Here is a 14,262-nt window from a genome sequence, read left to right as displayed (position 1 = left end):
TGTGCAATTGTTCCTGCGTCGATTAATTTGGATTATTTTTTCCTTTTTTTGTTGAAGGAGACAGTTCTTCTCAATCATAAAACCTTTCAACTTATTCAAAAATAAAAAAATAAAACCTTTCAACCAGATCTAGAGAGAGAGTTCTGAACTTCTGACCTTTGGAAGCCCATAGCCCATTCCGATATGCTAAAAGATCATTTCAGCTTGGGTTGAGTTGGGCCATTTCGTAATCTCTGAGGCTTTGTGTCAAAATATTTGACTTTTTTGTTCCTTTTTCCCTAAGCTGGCCCCAATTAATTGATTCTTTGATCGCCCCCAAGATTTTTAACAAGTACTCTTATAAACCCAAGATGTGCAATTTCTAAATGAACAAGGGTGCCTTATATTTTACAGCTCCATGCTGTCCTCACAAGTAAAATGAACAACATTCTATTGATGACCCATTAATTTCATAGCTAAGAACCACGACAGATGATCATGATTGCAGCAGATGCATAAACGTATAATACATCCGATCGAAAAAGAATCAATGAAAAAAAAAAAACAACACAAGAAGAAAGGATCGAAGTTGATTGATATATAGTGGTCCTAGTTCTTCCCTTGAAAAAGGATCCATAGAAGAATTGTTTGGACCACAGATGAAACATGCAGCACAAGCATACGTTGTGGTGAGGCACATGTACAGTGCAGGATGGTTAAGAATATACAACAAAAAAGTGATTGATATGATCATGACATTGACAAAGATCATCTGCTTGAAATAAGAGATCGTAGTACTACTTCAACAGTTTCTCTCTTCTTCTTTTTTTTTTTTTTTTTTTTTTTTTTTTTTTTTTTTCTGGGTTTCTTTACTTCAACAAGCAGTACCGTGGCTTGAACTAGATCAGATGATCACATTTTTGTCAGTTTTTCATGTGCTCAAAACCTCAAAGTGGAGCAAGCATGCATGCCAAAACTCTACTCCACATGTTACTTTGTGAGAGGATCAGTACTGGGATCAGGTGCATATCATGCATCCCATGATTATACACCCACATGCATGCATGCTCTTTAAGTATATATAAATCTTTCACCAATGATGCCCAACTGATGATACAAGTACAAACCGATCTGCTTTGTTATGATGCCTACTGCTTTCCCCTTCAGTTGCCAAAGCCTTGATTATTGAATCAATAGGAGTGAACCAAGTTGTACTCCTGAGTCTGTGTTTTGAATACCGGCCAATTATCATATATATTTCCATTGACATATGAAGATAAATCCACATAAATGTACCCAAATAAAGAGTAATACTACTCTGCATTTTGAAATATATATATATATATATTAGGGAACAGTCACGGAAGTGTTAACCCTGGGGTGCACCTGACATAATAATTTAAATTAAAAAAAATAAAAAAGTCATTAGCTTATTTGTCTGGAAAGAGAAAATATAAGGTTAAAGAAAGATAAAAAATAAGATTAAAAAAATCTAAATTTCAGTAAAATATAAGCATTAGTCTGCATCTACATTGATTATCTAGCTATTTACTTTTTATATAATAATAAAATATTATTAATTTTTTATTTTAAAAAATTGAAACAAAAAGAAAGGAAAATGAGTACGTACATTGTCAGAATAAAAATGACATGAAAAAGAGACGTCAATTCATGTGCGTCGTGGAGCTATTAAGAGCCTTTTAGTAAAACATGATCCTTCATTAAATTCTACAAGAGAGCTATACGTCAAATGGTAAAGGGTCTTAAGGGTTTTTTGGTAAAATAAGACTTAACGGACTTAACCAGAAAAATTAACAAAAAAAAACAAAAGTTATTATTCACAGTTAGATAACCACTTATTATAATAAAGTGTATATATATAGTATGCTTTAAGTAGTTTCTTTTGTAAACTACTTAAATGTAAATTAATGTACCTAATTAAAATGCGTTCTAACTTCTATGAACGATACCATGATTAGCTAGTATGATCACAAAATTCAGGACGGACGGTAAAAGAACCACACAGTGCTTGCCTATCTGTATGCTCATATAATCATGCTATAAACAACAATTTTTATTATAAAAGTTCTAAGTTTTTAAATAAACAAATTCCAAGTGAAGCTTAAGCAATTGACACGAGAGAGAGAGAGAGAGAGAGTTTAATTAATTGAGTAGATTTGCATGTACAGCTGGGTGGGGAAATTATAATTGAAATGGTCCAAGGTGGGTGGCATGCAATTAAAGTGTATAATTCACGACCACTACTTTCCACCACCCCATTCCTGGCCTGCAAAAAGAGCCGTAAGCAATTAATTTAGAAACATACCCGACATGCAGCAACGATCTAATTAAGCAGCTCGCATTTATAGGTTCGATCTTCAGGTACAAGCTGGCCGGTGATCAAAATATTGCATGGATCGGAGTAACCTTAATATCTTTATTTAGTTGAGAGTGTTTCATCAATTATCGATCAACCTCCTTTGAGATAACGATATTCTATCTTGAAACTTATATGATTCAATACGCAGGAACATTAATATCTGAGCCTAGCTAGCTAACCTGAATAACTGAACATTAATAGTACTCATGCAGTCACTCTAAAAATTAATTCGTACATTCATCATGTTGATCTCTGAGAATCTGCCAAAATATAATTTTGGTACATATATTAAATGACATATACTCTAACGACATCCACCTGCTTTGCATGCAGATTCATTAAGTCTACGTACGTACCTCCTCGATCGTTATTCCCACTGAGATTAAACGAGGCCGCGGCCTCTGAAACTCCACCAACAACATTAATTTTATTTTTATAATTAAGGTGTTGTATATACTACTTGGAAAACTAGAAAAGATAACATACTGATCAGAAATCTCACTATATATTATTGTTTGTAAGAAATTAAAGCCTCTTCTAAAAGAGTACTGCTAAAAGAGTTAAAAGAAGGAAGATTAATGCTATTTATACTGATCATTTGACATCGTTGTTGATATAGTATGATTTAATTTGTAATAAAATCCTAATAATTTAAATCATGCTAATCAAATCGTATTACATCAATAGACAGTATGTCGTCTTTTATAACTGCTCACGATCAAGTAGAAGTACTTAATTAAAAAAAGTGTCTGTTTCTTTGATTTTTGGGCCTATAAATATGTTTAGAGAAATGATATTTGTAGTTGTAGAATATATAAGTACCATACAATTTCATTAAAAAAATTGAGTAAATACGAGATCTACATAATAAAAAATTAATTTTTTAATAATAAATCACTCTTTTATAAAAGATTGATACAGTCTATGATTGTATATAATATTACTTAATATATTATTATTTGGATTGTCACGCCAAATAGCTAAATAGCAACTAATGATATATTAGAAGTTGATTTGAGAAGTGCGAGAAAAAGTGGACCACGGATTAACTTAACTCAACTAATCAACGGCGGAGTCGCTAAAATCCGTCCTACTAATATTACGGCGATTTTAAGTGAGCTAAAGATAATTAAGTAGTACTAACTAATTTGTTCAAAATAAAGATATATATATATATATAATATTATTTTTTTAACAACATATTTAAATAAAATGCAAGAAATACTTTTTAAAAAAAAAAACAAGAATCAAACGATGTATTAATCACATTACGACTAAAAAAAGAACAAAATTTTAGAGAAATACAAAATGAAATTGAGAGTAGTACATCATTCACCAAAACATAGACATTATTTGCTTAAGAAGGCCATGTTTTAAATCTTAAAATAAGGATTGTTCGGGAAACACATCTCATATATAAACATTTCATAATTTTCTTTTTAAATATTAATAAATAAAAACACTTTTAAAATATTTTCAAAAGATTTTTTGTAATTTGTACTACGGTTCTTGAAAAAATCTGGATAGGAATTATTGAAAAATTATTTAAAATATAAATTTTTAGGATATTTTTATTTTATTTTTTAAAAAAGTATTTTGATTTTTGTGGTTTTATTTTTTTACTAAATTATAGACAAATAAAATTGAACTCAACGGAATATTAATTTTGTTTTTGCTTAGGGTTTGTACAAAAAGAAAATTAAAAATATTCGGGCAAGTAGATGGCGAGAGGCCGAAAGCCATGACCATCTTTGTAGTTTGTCATCCACTTTACACTGGCTCACTCGTAGTATATAATATAACGCTCTCGCAGGTCTCATCAGCATTCCAAAACCGTCCTCCTCTTCCAACCTCAATCTGTTCCCGTGGCCCCTGACTTCGCCACCATCTTTTTCCCCCTGAAAAACCCTTTTCTCTGTATCTCTGTACGTGTTCGTGTGTCTTTGTGTTGCTCTACATGCGCCAACAATGGGCAACCTCTGCGCCTGCCTCTCACCCAAGCCAGTGAACAAAAAGAGACCAGCAAAGCGGTTTGCAAACCCGCAGGCGGTCTCTTCCAGTTCCAGTAACCGCTGGGCCCGTATTCGATCCTCGCGCAAGGAAAACTTCGACGACGCTTTAATTCAAGAACAAGCTATTGCCGCTGCCACCATCATCTTACAACAGCACAACGGTTCTCTGCCTTCCGATCGGTGCGCTTCGCTACGGTACCCGAATTCTGGGTCCAAGAAGAACCAGCTGCCTCGGAGTTCAAGCTCAAGGACTCGGTCACTCACTGACCCTCTGCTCCAGCCTCACCAGCTTGTTAATCAGGTTCTGGTTTGTGGGATTTTTTTTCCTTCCTTTCCTGAAAGTTAAACTGGATTGTATGGTTGGAGTTCGGAGTATTTCAATTTTCAATGTGTGATTTTTGTTTCTGGGTTATTTGGGTCTTTGGGTTTCTCGCAGTGGAAGTGTTAGTTATTGAATTCATGGTATTCTACAATTTTGTTTGTATGGTGGTTTAGTCAATGATAGGATTATTATTACATCTATTTGTTCTTTTGCCGGAATGGGAACAAATAATGATTACTTGAAGTTCTACGATTAGCTTCCTCCGATTAGCTTCAGTAGTTTTTTGCGTATTTTGTTTATATGTCTGTATGTGCCTCGGCGTATTTTGTACATAATGTACTGTGCTATCTTAATTAGTGATAATCACCATATGATTCGAGAGATGCGGTCGTCAAGTTCATGAATTTTCTTATCCATAGGTCCTAAGACTTCTAGCATATGAATTTACTATTTTTGAGTATATTCTTAAGGTTGGTCTTTAGAGATGCTCGGATTTAAGCCTCCTTTGGATATATTTTATTGGAGGCATTCAATTCTCTCATCTTTTTGTGCGTTGGATTCTCTTTTAACGAATTAACGATCATTGAAGAGGAGTTTCAAATAGAAATTGGAGGTCATTATCTTTTTTCTTTTTTTTTTTAAAAAAAAAAAAAAAGAAAGAAGAAAAAGAAAATTGGAGGCCATTCCAACTGGGTGCAGCATTTATGTCTCTATTCTATTTAATGTGCGCCACTTGGTACAGCCCTTTGCTTTTATTTAAATATGATTAGTAGAATATTATATAACTCTGCTCCTTTCTACAGTAGTTGGGGATGCATTTTTGTTGTATTTTCTTTACTATGGATACCCAGCAAAAAAAAAAAAAAATCTTTACTATGGAGAGACCAAGGGGTGAGGGCAATTGAAAATGTTGCTTTCTTATTTGTGCTAAAAAATAGTTACATACTCACAATGAGGTGCAAGGTATATGCAGGAACCGATAAAACCAAATGCAATGAATGGCTGTATATTGGAAGGGTTACCCTTTTGTGAAAAAATAAATGATAAGTGGTCATTCAATCTCAGTTAAGCACTGCCAGACATGGTAGCCTTCATGCAGAATCATGGTGTAAACCAATTGATTGGGATTAAGCTTATTGTGTTAAGTTTCAGAATGTGAGGTTTAGCTGGATGATATGATGCAGAATCAGTTGAATGCACAAAACATAGTAGTTTGCATAATTAATTTTGTTTTTTGTTATCTTTACTTTCTCTCCATGAGAATTTTCTTCTGTTTATTATTAGTATTTACAGCACATAATTAGGGTTTCTAGTTCTATTTATGTATACAAGCAGTGTTTACAGCAAGTTTAAAGTATTGCATTTAATCACTTTCCAGTATTACTTCATATCTGGCTAGACTTTTTTCTTTTCATTTTTCTATTTAAAATTCAGCTTTTATTATTTTGAATTGCTTTTGATTCCTAACTATGTCTGTCTTTGCCAGGATATAAAGCTTGATGACCTAGAAACCAACCGTTTTGTTCTTGTCCATGGAGGTGGCTTTGGAGCGTGGTGTTGGTATAAAACAATAGCACTTCTAGAAGAAGGTGGTTTCAGAGTATCTGCCATAGACTTAACTGGTTCTGGGATTCATGCATATGATCCGAACAGCATTACAGGTCTTTCACAATATGTAAAGCCACTTACCGATTTGCTTGAAAATCTTGCTGATGGCGAGAAGGTTCTTTCCCATTTATTATTAGTTTCTATCTTTCTTTCTTTTGTTTTTTTTAAATATGTCCACCAGAATTTTCAAAAGAACCAGGCACAGTTAAGCGATGAGCTCTTCTAGGTGCAAAGTTTGAGCATAAATGTAATCACACAGAGGCTGTTGGTAATTACACATAGTTTAAGCCTATGTGCAGAGTTTTTTTGTAATCACACATAGGCTGTTGATTTAAGCATAAATGTCATTTTAGCATACTTTTTGTTATTTTTTGCCACAGAGAGAGAGAGAGAATGGACCCTGGGGAGCTTAAAGGGCCAAAGCAGGAAAATAAGCATCTGAATAAGGAGTTATGAACAAAAGATAAAAGAAAGAAAAAGAAAAACTAGCAGAGAAGAGAGGGAGGGAGAGAGAACAAGAAGAAAGGAGAGGAGATAGAGTGCTACATTAGTTGTTTAATTGATCTGACATTAATTGATATATAAGTTGCTTTTCTTTTTCTCGAGCATATCTCTTTCTTGTTCACTTCATCTTATTGTTTTGAAATTTAAGCAGGTGATTTTGGTGGGACATGATTTTGGTGGTGCATGTATATCATATGCAATGGAATCATTTCCTTTCAAAATTTCAAAGGCTGTTTTTATTGGCGCGGCTATGTTGACTAATGGACAAAGTGCTCTTGATATGTTCTCCAAACAGGTTTTCCCCTCATTCTAATATATCTGTGTTTTTTGGCAATGAAAAACTTTTATAAAAAATATTATCTTCATATCTGATATTGTGAGCAGTGTCCCCTTTACAGGTCACCCCCAACCCCTCCCTGCCCACCAACAAATAAAAGGAGAGAGAGAAATAAGTTCGCTTATTCTCAGAACTTTTTTGCGTTTTAAAATCACAGGAATTAAGAATAATTTTGGTGAATTAATTCCCAATATTTCTTTGATTAATCATATCCCTGTCCAGAAGTAGTGTTCTGCTGCTGCACTTGAATTTCTTTTCAAGGCCCTAAGGATGCAAATTGTTTCTTCCTGGTCTCCTTTTCATTTTTATTTTAGGAGGTATCCCCCCCAGCCCCACCAAAAGAAAAGAAAGATGACAATAGTGCATTTGCTTCAAGATATTTCTAAAACCTTCATCTGGCTGAACTCAAGACCAACAAGAAGATTTGGGTTTAGAACTAGTTTTGGCCCCGTGATATGATGTGTACCTTATAAGCCTGACAGCATGAGGGGAGAGCTTGGTGAGTCCAGAGCTGCAGATTCTAAGGAACTTTAACCATTGTCTGACCTTTGCATTCCTCTTATAATAAGCTTGGCTATAGAAAGGGATAGGTTTTTTTAAATTAAAAAAAAGCATATGAAGTGTCTGGGTTGACATTGACTATATGCAAGTAAATTGCAGGCAGGTACTAATGATCTAATGCGACGGGCTCAGATGTTTTTGTACACAAATGGGAATGAGCACCCTCCAACTTCTATTGATCTAGACAAATCTTTGTTGAGGGATTTGTTATTCAACCAAAGTCCGGCCAAGGTATATTTTATTGCTAATATATTAAATTAGTCATGAAAATCGATATGTGTCATGCGCATATATGCAATTGCAGAGAAGTGTCTGAATGTGCACGAGCACACTCACATTTGTTTACATGTAATTTCTTTTTTTTTGTGAACTTCTATCACGGTTACTATCACGGTTACTGATTATTTTCCGTTTCTCACATTCTAGGATGTTGCTTTGGCATCTGTTTCAATGAGGCCAGTGCCCTTCGCACCAGTTTTGGAAAAGCTCTCTGTGACTGACATGAAATATGGATCTGTGAGGCGGTTTTATATAGAAACTCCTGAAGACAATGCCATACCCATCACCCTCCAAGAGAGCATGATAAACTCAAGCCCCCCAGAACAGGTCTTTCGGGTAAAAGGCGCAGACCACTCACCTTTTTTCTCAAAGCCTCAAGCCTTACACAAATTATTGGTAGAGATCTCGAAGATCTCCTCGATTTAAAATCAGTCTCGTAGCTAGATGGTGTCCAGAGGTTTCTCCCTGCCGAGGCTCCACTGACATGATATAGGAAAACTAATGTATGCAGTTGCGAACATATCCAAGCTGCGAGTGATCATGTAAATGCTCATAACATTCAAACATTCTATGTAGTGATTCCATCAGGAGATAAATAATTTTCACGTTTTTCTTTCTGGGTTTTAAAGAATGTTCATGGAATCATGGTCATGGATACCGGACATATTAATTCTGGGAACAGCAACTTGTTTTGAGGCAATTTTTACATTCTTATTACCTTGTAGTTGTACGCATTACAAAGCTAGGTATGCTTGTATGCATTACCGTGCAACCATGAATAACTTACATTCAATTAGACGCAGCCAGAAAAGAACATTAGCCCTTCAAATCTGTTTCAGGGAGATAAAATCGTTGGTAATATATGTAATTCTTTTGTAAAAATATAAAAAAACTCTGGAAAATCTGAATCAAAGATAAATTCTTATCATACAAGCTTGGATTAGTAATGAGAGGAGAAAATGATCACATTGTTCATAATTTTTGGGTTATTAACAAACGGGAAGTTGTTCTGTTCTCAAGCACTGATGCAAATGGCATCATGGCACCCGACCCGTCTGCAATGCAGCAAAAAGTTTTAGGCGAAAGACATACAAGCATAACATTCCTCTTCACCTAACTCTCCTTTGGCTTCCCTTTGCCACAGCAACAAGTAAGCATAAACTTAGAAGCAAAGTGCACCGCCACGGTCCCCACCCGTTGTTTAATGTCCACACAAATAGGTATTCAATTAAATTGAATTTGCCATCTTTTCGTGCTCTGAAAGTGACAGAAACATGTATAATACGATGTATGTCAGTCTTTTTTTTTTTTTTTTTTTTTTTTTTTTATATATACGTACGATGTATGTCAATCTTTGTCATAAGGCACATAAATATAGCTTTCAATATAGTGAGTTGAAGCGTTTTTCTTGACAGTTTATATGAGTTTTGTATTGTTTCCAAATTATCTCGAGTTTTTTTTCCAAAAAAATTATTTACCATTTTGAAATAATATCGAATTACTGACAGATAAATAAAAAATAATAATCTTTTGTCATTTAATATTTGAGAAATGATAGTTATAATCATGAATATATAAACGCCGTGCAATCACTTTGAAAAAAATAAATAAATATGAGATTCATAAGAAAAAATAATAATAATAATAATTTTTAATAGTAGATCTCACTCTTTTTCAAAATGACTGTACAGTACTTACCCACTCTACAAATATATATGGTATTACTATGCAAATTTGTTAAAATAAAAATAACTTTACACAACATTGTCAATAAGAAACAATTAAAATTTTTTAAGATATATTAATATTTTACCACCATTTACATAGAAATTGTGGATTTATTATTAATATTAATATTTTTAATTTTGTTTCTTTGAAGTCTGCCTCGTGTGGATTCTGATTCTCTGAAAAAGACTGAGGCCATAAGTGGTGTAACGTTGGATTATTGTAAAGTGTTATGTCAAATCAGATCTAGCGGTGAATGTTACGCAATCAGCATTTTATCGCTTTTGCGGGCGCGCAGCATCTTCTCATTACTCCCTGCAAAACCACGTGAAGCCCATTGCTTTGCCAACAATAAGGCCGGCCGACACCTTTAACCAAACCCAAAACAGTAAAGCCAGCTACCACCTCAAAATCCAACGTACTTCTTTTTTGAATTGAAATATATTATTAGATTTTGAAAAATTAGAAATAAAATATTTAATAAAAATATTATAAAATTAAAATATTATTAGAATATAAATCTTTAATATAATTTTTATTTTAAGATGTAAAAAAATTAAATTATTTTTTATATTTTATTTAAAATTTTAAAAAAATTAGATAATAATCAGAAAAAAAGTTGAAATTTAAAATTTAAAATTTAAAAATATTTATATTAAGTGATGGTGATATGTTGAGATGAAAACGGAAAACCAGTCATAGTATTAAAATAGTATCGGCTTTATGGTCACCTCTCTTCGAATAATAAAAGTCTTTAAATTAAAAACTATGTAAAATCCTAATCATCCATACTAGTTTATCCATTAAAGAATCGAATCCGATTTTTTATTTTTATTTTTTTAAAAAAATCCAATGAATAAGTTACGTATGAAAAATTTTATTCATCTCTACATATCATATATTATATTTATTTATTTATTATTTTATAAATATGTAGTATGTGAATGATAAATATAAAAATTTAATTAGTTTAAAAAAATAAAAATAAAATTTCTTTATAAAAAAATAAAAATTAAAAAAAGTTATGACGTATGGTGTGTATATATGTACAAATTGCTTGGGTTGCATTGCATTTGGCTTCGCAATCCTCTCTGCATTCTCTTGCTTCCAATTCGGGGTCCCAAAACGAACGGTACGAAATTTTACAGTCAATTACTCCGTTTTAAGCTTCAAAGCTCAGATCCCATTTCATGACTACACCTTCCACGTTTTCAGTTCAATTTCTCTATCTGATTTTTTTTTTTTATTCCAAAAGTATGCATGCATTACTGTGTAAAAGAATTTTTGTTGTGCGTGTTGGATCTGGTGTAAGGATTTATGCATTATTTCGTCCGGGTTTCCTTTTTTTTTTTCCCCTTCTATTATTGCGATTTACTATACCTGCATTGTTGTGTAATGAAATTTGTTGTGCGTGTTGGATCTGGTATAAGGCTAATGGGTTTATGCATTACTTCAATTGGGTTTCGTTTTTTTTCCCACCTTGTTTTGGAATATATAGAGGGGGTTTGAATGTGCATTATTTTGCTGTATAGCTAGTTGGTTATGTGAATTTGAGTGGAGATTTCGTAATTTTGAAGAAGTAAGGATAGAGATAGTTACCGTCATCTGTCAAATTTTTAAGAACATTCTGAATTTGTGTGTTCAGCACATGAAATTGGATTGTAGTGCTTAAGTAATTGAATAGAGAGAAGAGGGCAAAGGTCGTGCAGAGTTACAGACCAGTCTATATGGCTCTAGTGTAGCAAGTGCTAAAGCAATTTAGTTTTCTCATCCAGTTTTGGTGGCCACCTACCAATGTAGCTTCATTCACTCAATATTTTGGTATGAGCCAATATTGTAAGATATATAGAGAATTATTAGATCAACATTCTGTATGTTATATGTGCATTTGCATTCACTTCTATACGTGCCAGAAGAAATGTTGAAGTTTCAACGTTCTTATCAATTAATCTGATTGTAAAAAAAGGACGAAATGGGTCGTGGCATCAGCGCTGGTGGCGGACAGAGTTCATTGGGTTACCTGTTTGGAGCTGGAGAGACCACTAAGAATGCGCAAGTTGCCCAGAACCAGGAGCCAGCAACAAACAACGGGCCTTCTCCGTCTCAAAAGCCTGCTGCTGCTGCTTCACAACCAATTGAAAAGCAGATTCCAGCAGGTGTTCAGGGTCATCTTACAAACAATTACTTTCGGGCCGATGGTCAGAACTGCGGCAACTTTATTACGGTATGATCCTTTTCAAGCATGTCGAGGTGATTTAGACTATAGTTGGTGTTCATCTTTCTGTAACATTTTATTTTCTTATGAAATTTTCCTTAATCCATAGATACATCGAATTCTTTTGGATACTTGAACAGATCAGGAGTCAGAATCCCTCCCTTTGCATTTGCTGTCTTAGATAAAGTAAATCCATTAGATCTGAATGGTGACAAACAGGGTCCAGCCAGTAACTGACCTACTAATGAGTGGGTATGTGCTTGTCAGATGAGTTGGTTCCTCTGGCATGTGAAATATAGGGAAGGCCTGATCGAGTGGTATCTGCACTGACTCTGATCTGGTTTAATGGACTGCTCGATGCACAATTATGTTCTCTTTGAGAATGGAAAACGGTGTAAGAAATTGGTTTGGCTGCATCATAGGTTCAAGATCATAATTTCAATCACGTTATGCATAGAATTAGATTCATATAACTCTTACACTTCACCGGATGATGCTAATGTTGTACTGCTTAGAAAAAGGAGGGTATCCTATTCATTATATTGTGGAGGGAGATTGTGATTGTAACTATTTGCTTCTTTTTTAAATTGTTTATGTTTTCGTTTCCTCTCTTTCTCTGAAGAATAGCGATGGCTCTGTTGAAATGCCTTGAAGTTATCTGCCCTTGATTTGGCTATGTGATTGTCGAGTATCTCTTTTAAGTCCCACCGTGGTAATGTTATGATCACAACTCAAAAAGGTTTGCAAATGTGAGTGCAGGATCGGCCTTCTACCAAAGTTCACTCTGCCCCTGGTGGTGGATCTTCTCTTGGGTACCTCTTCGGTGGTGGTGGTGGAAACTGATATCTGTAATCCTCAAGAATGCAGAGGTTGCACTATGACCAGAAACCGTTTATTATTGTGAAATTTAGTATCTCTTGTATCAGACAGGGAAAAAAACTTTGTCCTTCTTCAATGTAATGTATGCTCGATGGAATTCATGTGGTTGGACATACTTGGTCATGGATGTTATGTCAAATGATCGCTCAAATTCAGTATTTGATCTGTTTATCTTTCTTGACATTCTTGTCAACTGTAACACTTTTCTATGTCATCCCAATAATCTGCATGCAGATGATAGGATTATTGTTTCCCACTCAGCACCATAGCCTCTTCAGGCAACTGCACAGATATAAGCACTTCAGGTGTAGCCCATGAACAAGCCAACAAGCACCGTGTTAATGCAGCAAACTGCTATGCACCTCAGGCTGTCACCTTATTCTACCCAGATTCTGAACCAAACACAGCGAAAATCCCATAAAACTCGACACAAACACACGATTTCGAGAAATGAAAGAGGTTGAATCTTTTGTGCTTGTGTTGCTAAGCACAGCGCTATCAAATCCAGTTTACATGTTTCGTCCTGAAGAATATGACCCATAAGAGTGTCGATTAATTAAAAGAATTTTAAGATTGTTCGAGGTATCTAAACCATTTCATTTCAAAAGCCAACGAACGAATTTCAAATAGAATGAACCAACAAATTATAAAGAACAGTTGTTTTGGAGATGTTAGCCTTTGCTACATGTCTCTACTCAACTCGAGTGAGCTTTGAGAGTAGATAAAATTGTATGTCCTCCCCATTGCACCACAGACTAAACATTGTTTGCGATTCCTTTATATCATTGTTACAAATTACAATGACATGCAGAATTTCGTTTGGAAATGACTTTTTTTTTTTAGACTGAACTTTTTCTTTATTGAGATATCCTTCTCCTTTTTCTTTTTTAATTTTTTTATTATATGCTCCTTTGATTGATTCCATTGTTATAAATTAATTACAGTTAACGAAGGAAGGAAAGGATAAATTCTTATGGGAATTTAATTATTTTTATTTCTATTCATTTTCGTGGTAATCAATTTCAAATCAGAAGGTCACATAATACACTATTTCTTTCTAGAGTAACGGACACACTATGTATAAGTTATCGTCGGACTTAGGAGTCATATAAACTAACGTTAAAAAATAATTAGAGAATCAGAATATGAATAAATAGTTAAAGCGGCCCACCAGAAATGAATTGAGATCTTATACAAATGATTCGGGGATGGATATGACCATATCATATGAAGAGAAATGAAGAATCAAAACATTGGTTTTTGCTGTTGGATATAATCCTACTAAAGAAAATGTTAGTTAAATCGATAAAAGTGATCGATTAATTTTTTTATTTAATGATTAAAGAAGTGAATATTAGTGATTTGATATTATTTTTTATTTTTGAGAAATATTTAAAACTGTATAAAAAATGATAAAAAAAAAGAAAAAAACAAAATAGCATTTGCACTCATCGGTATACC

General features: G+C 33.8%; 2 protein-coding genes across 3 annotated transcripts; both read left to right on the top strand.

The window, feature by feature from the left end:
• The first annotated feature begins 4,046 nt into the window (after positions 1 to 4,046).
• On the top strand, positions 4,047 to 8,682 carry LOC121252252 (putative methylesterase 11, chloroplastic). Of its 2 annotated transcripts, none has more exons than XM_041151806.1 (5): positions 4,047 to 4,672; positions 6,180 to 6,368; positions 6,957 to 7,100; positions 7,803 to 7,934; positions 8,130 to 8,682. In XM_041151806.1, exons 1-5 carry the CDS (start codon positions 4,328 to 4,330, stop codon positions 8,406 to 8,408), a joined length of 1,089 nt encoding a protein of 362 aa, XP_041007740.1. In that variant the 5' UTR covers positions 4,047 to 4,327; the 3' UTR covers positions 8,409 to 8,682. The 2 variants fall into 2 exon arrangements, with proteins under 2 accessions (XP_041007740.1, XP_041007739.1); XM_041151805.1 differs by having other exon boundaries at positions 4,049 to 4,672; positions 6,180 to 6,416.
• Positions 8,683 to 10,706: 2,024 nt separating this feature from the next.
• LOC121252338 (protein SPIRAL1-like 3) lies at positions 10,707 to 12,959 on the top strand. The gene is made up of 3 exons (XM_041151947.1): positions 10,707 to 10,839; positions 11,674 to 11,931; positions 12,682 to 12,959. The coding sequence occupies exons 1-3, from the start codon at positions 10,732 to 10,734 to the stop codon at positions 12,763 to 12,765; spliced, it is 450 nt and encodes a 149-aa protein (XP_041007881.1). The 5' UTR covers positions 10,707 to 10,731; the 3' UTR covers positions 12,766 to 12,959.
• The last annotated feature ends 1,303 nt before the right edge of the window (positions 12,960 to 14,262 follow it).

Source organism: Juglans microcarpa x Juglans regia, chromosome 2S (genome assembly GCF_004785595.1).
Source record: "Juglans microcarpa x Juglans regia isolate MS1-56 chromosome 2S, Jm3101_v1.0, whole genome shotgun sequence".
Classification (NCBI taxonomy): Eukaryota; Viridiplantae; Streptophyta; class Magnoliopsida; order Fagales; family Juglandaceae; genus Juglans; species Juglans microcarpa x Juglans regia.
This window is presented reverse-complemented; position numbering and strand designations above follow the sequence as displayed.

What these genes read in the sequence shown, in the direction of transcription:
- LOC121252252 (XM_041151805.1), top strand. Translation starts at nt 4,328, where the DNA reads ATGGGCAACCTCTGCGCCTGCCTCTCACCCAAGCCAGTGAACAAAAAG. An exon ending in CTCACCAGCTTGTTAATCAG is followed by an intron (nt 4,673 to 6,179) that starts GTTCTGGTTTGT and finishes TGTCTTTGCCAG; the next exon opens with GATATAAAGCTTGATGACCT. An exon ending in ATCTTGCTGATGGCGAGAAG is followed by an intron (nt 6,417 to 6,956) that starts GTTCTTTCCCAT and finishes AAATTTAAGCAG; the next exon opens with GTGATTTTGGTGGGACATGA.
- LOC121252338 (XM_041151947.1), top strand. Translation starts at nt 10,732, where the DNA reads ATGACGTATGGTGTGTATATATGTACAAATTGCTTGGGTTGCATTGCA. An exon ending in TCGGGGTCCCAAAACGAACG is followed by an intron (nt 10,840 to 11,673) that starts GTACGAAATTTT and finishes TTGTAAAAAAAG; the next exon opens with GACGAAATGGGTCGTGGCAT. An exon ending in ACTGCGGCAACTTTATTACG is followed by an intron (nt 11,932 to 12,681) that starts GTATGATCCTTT and finishes ATGTGAGTGCAG; the next exon opens with GATCGGCCTTCTACCAAAGT.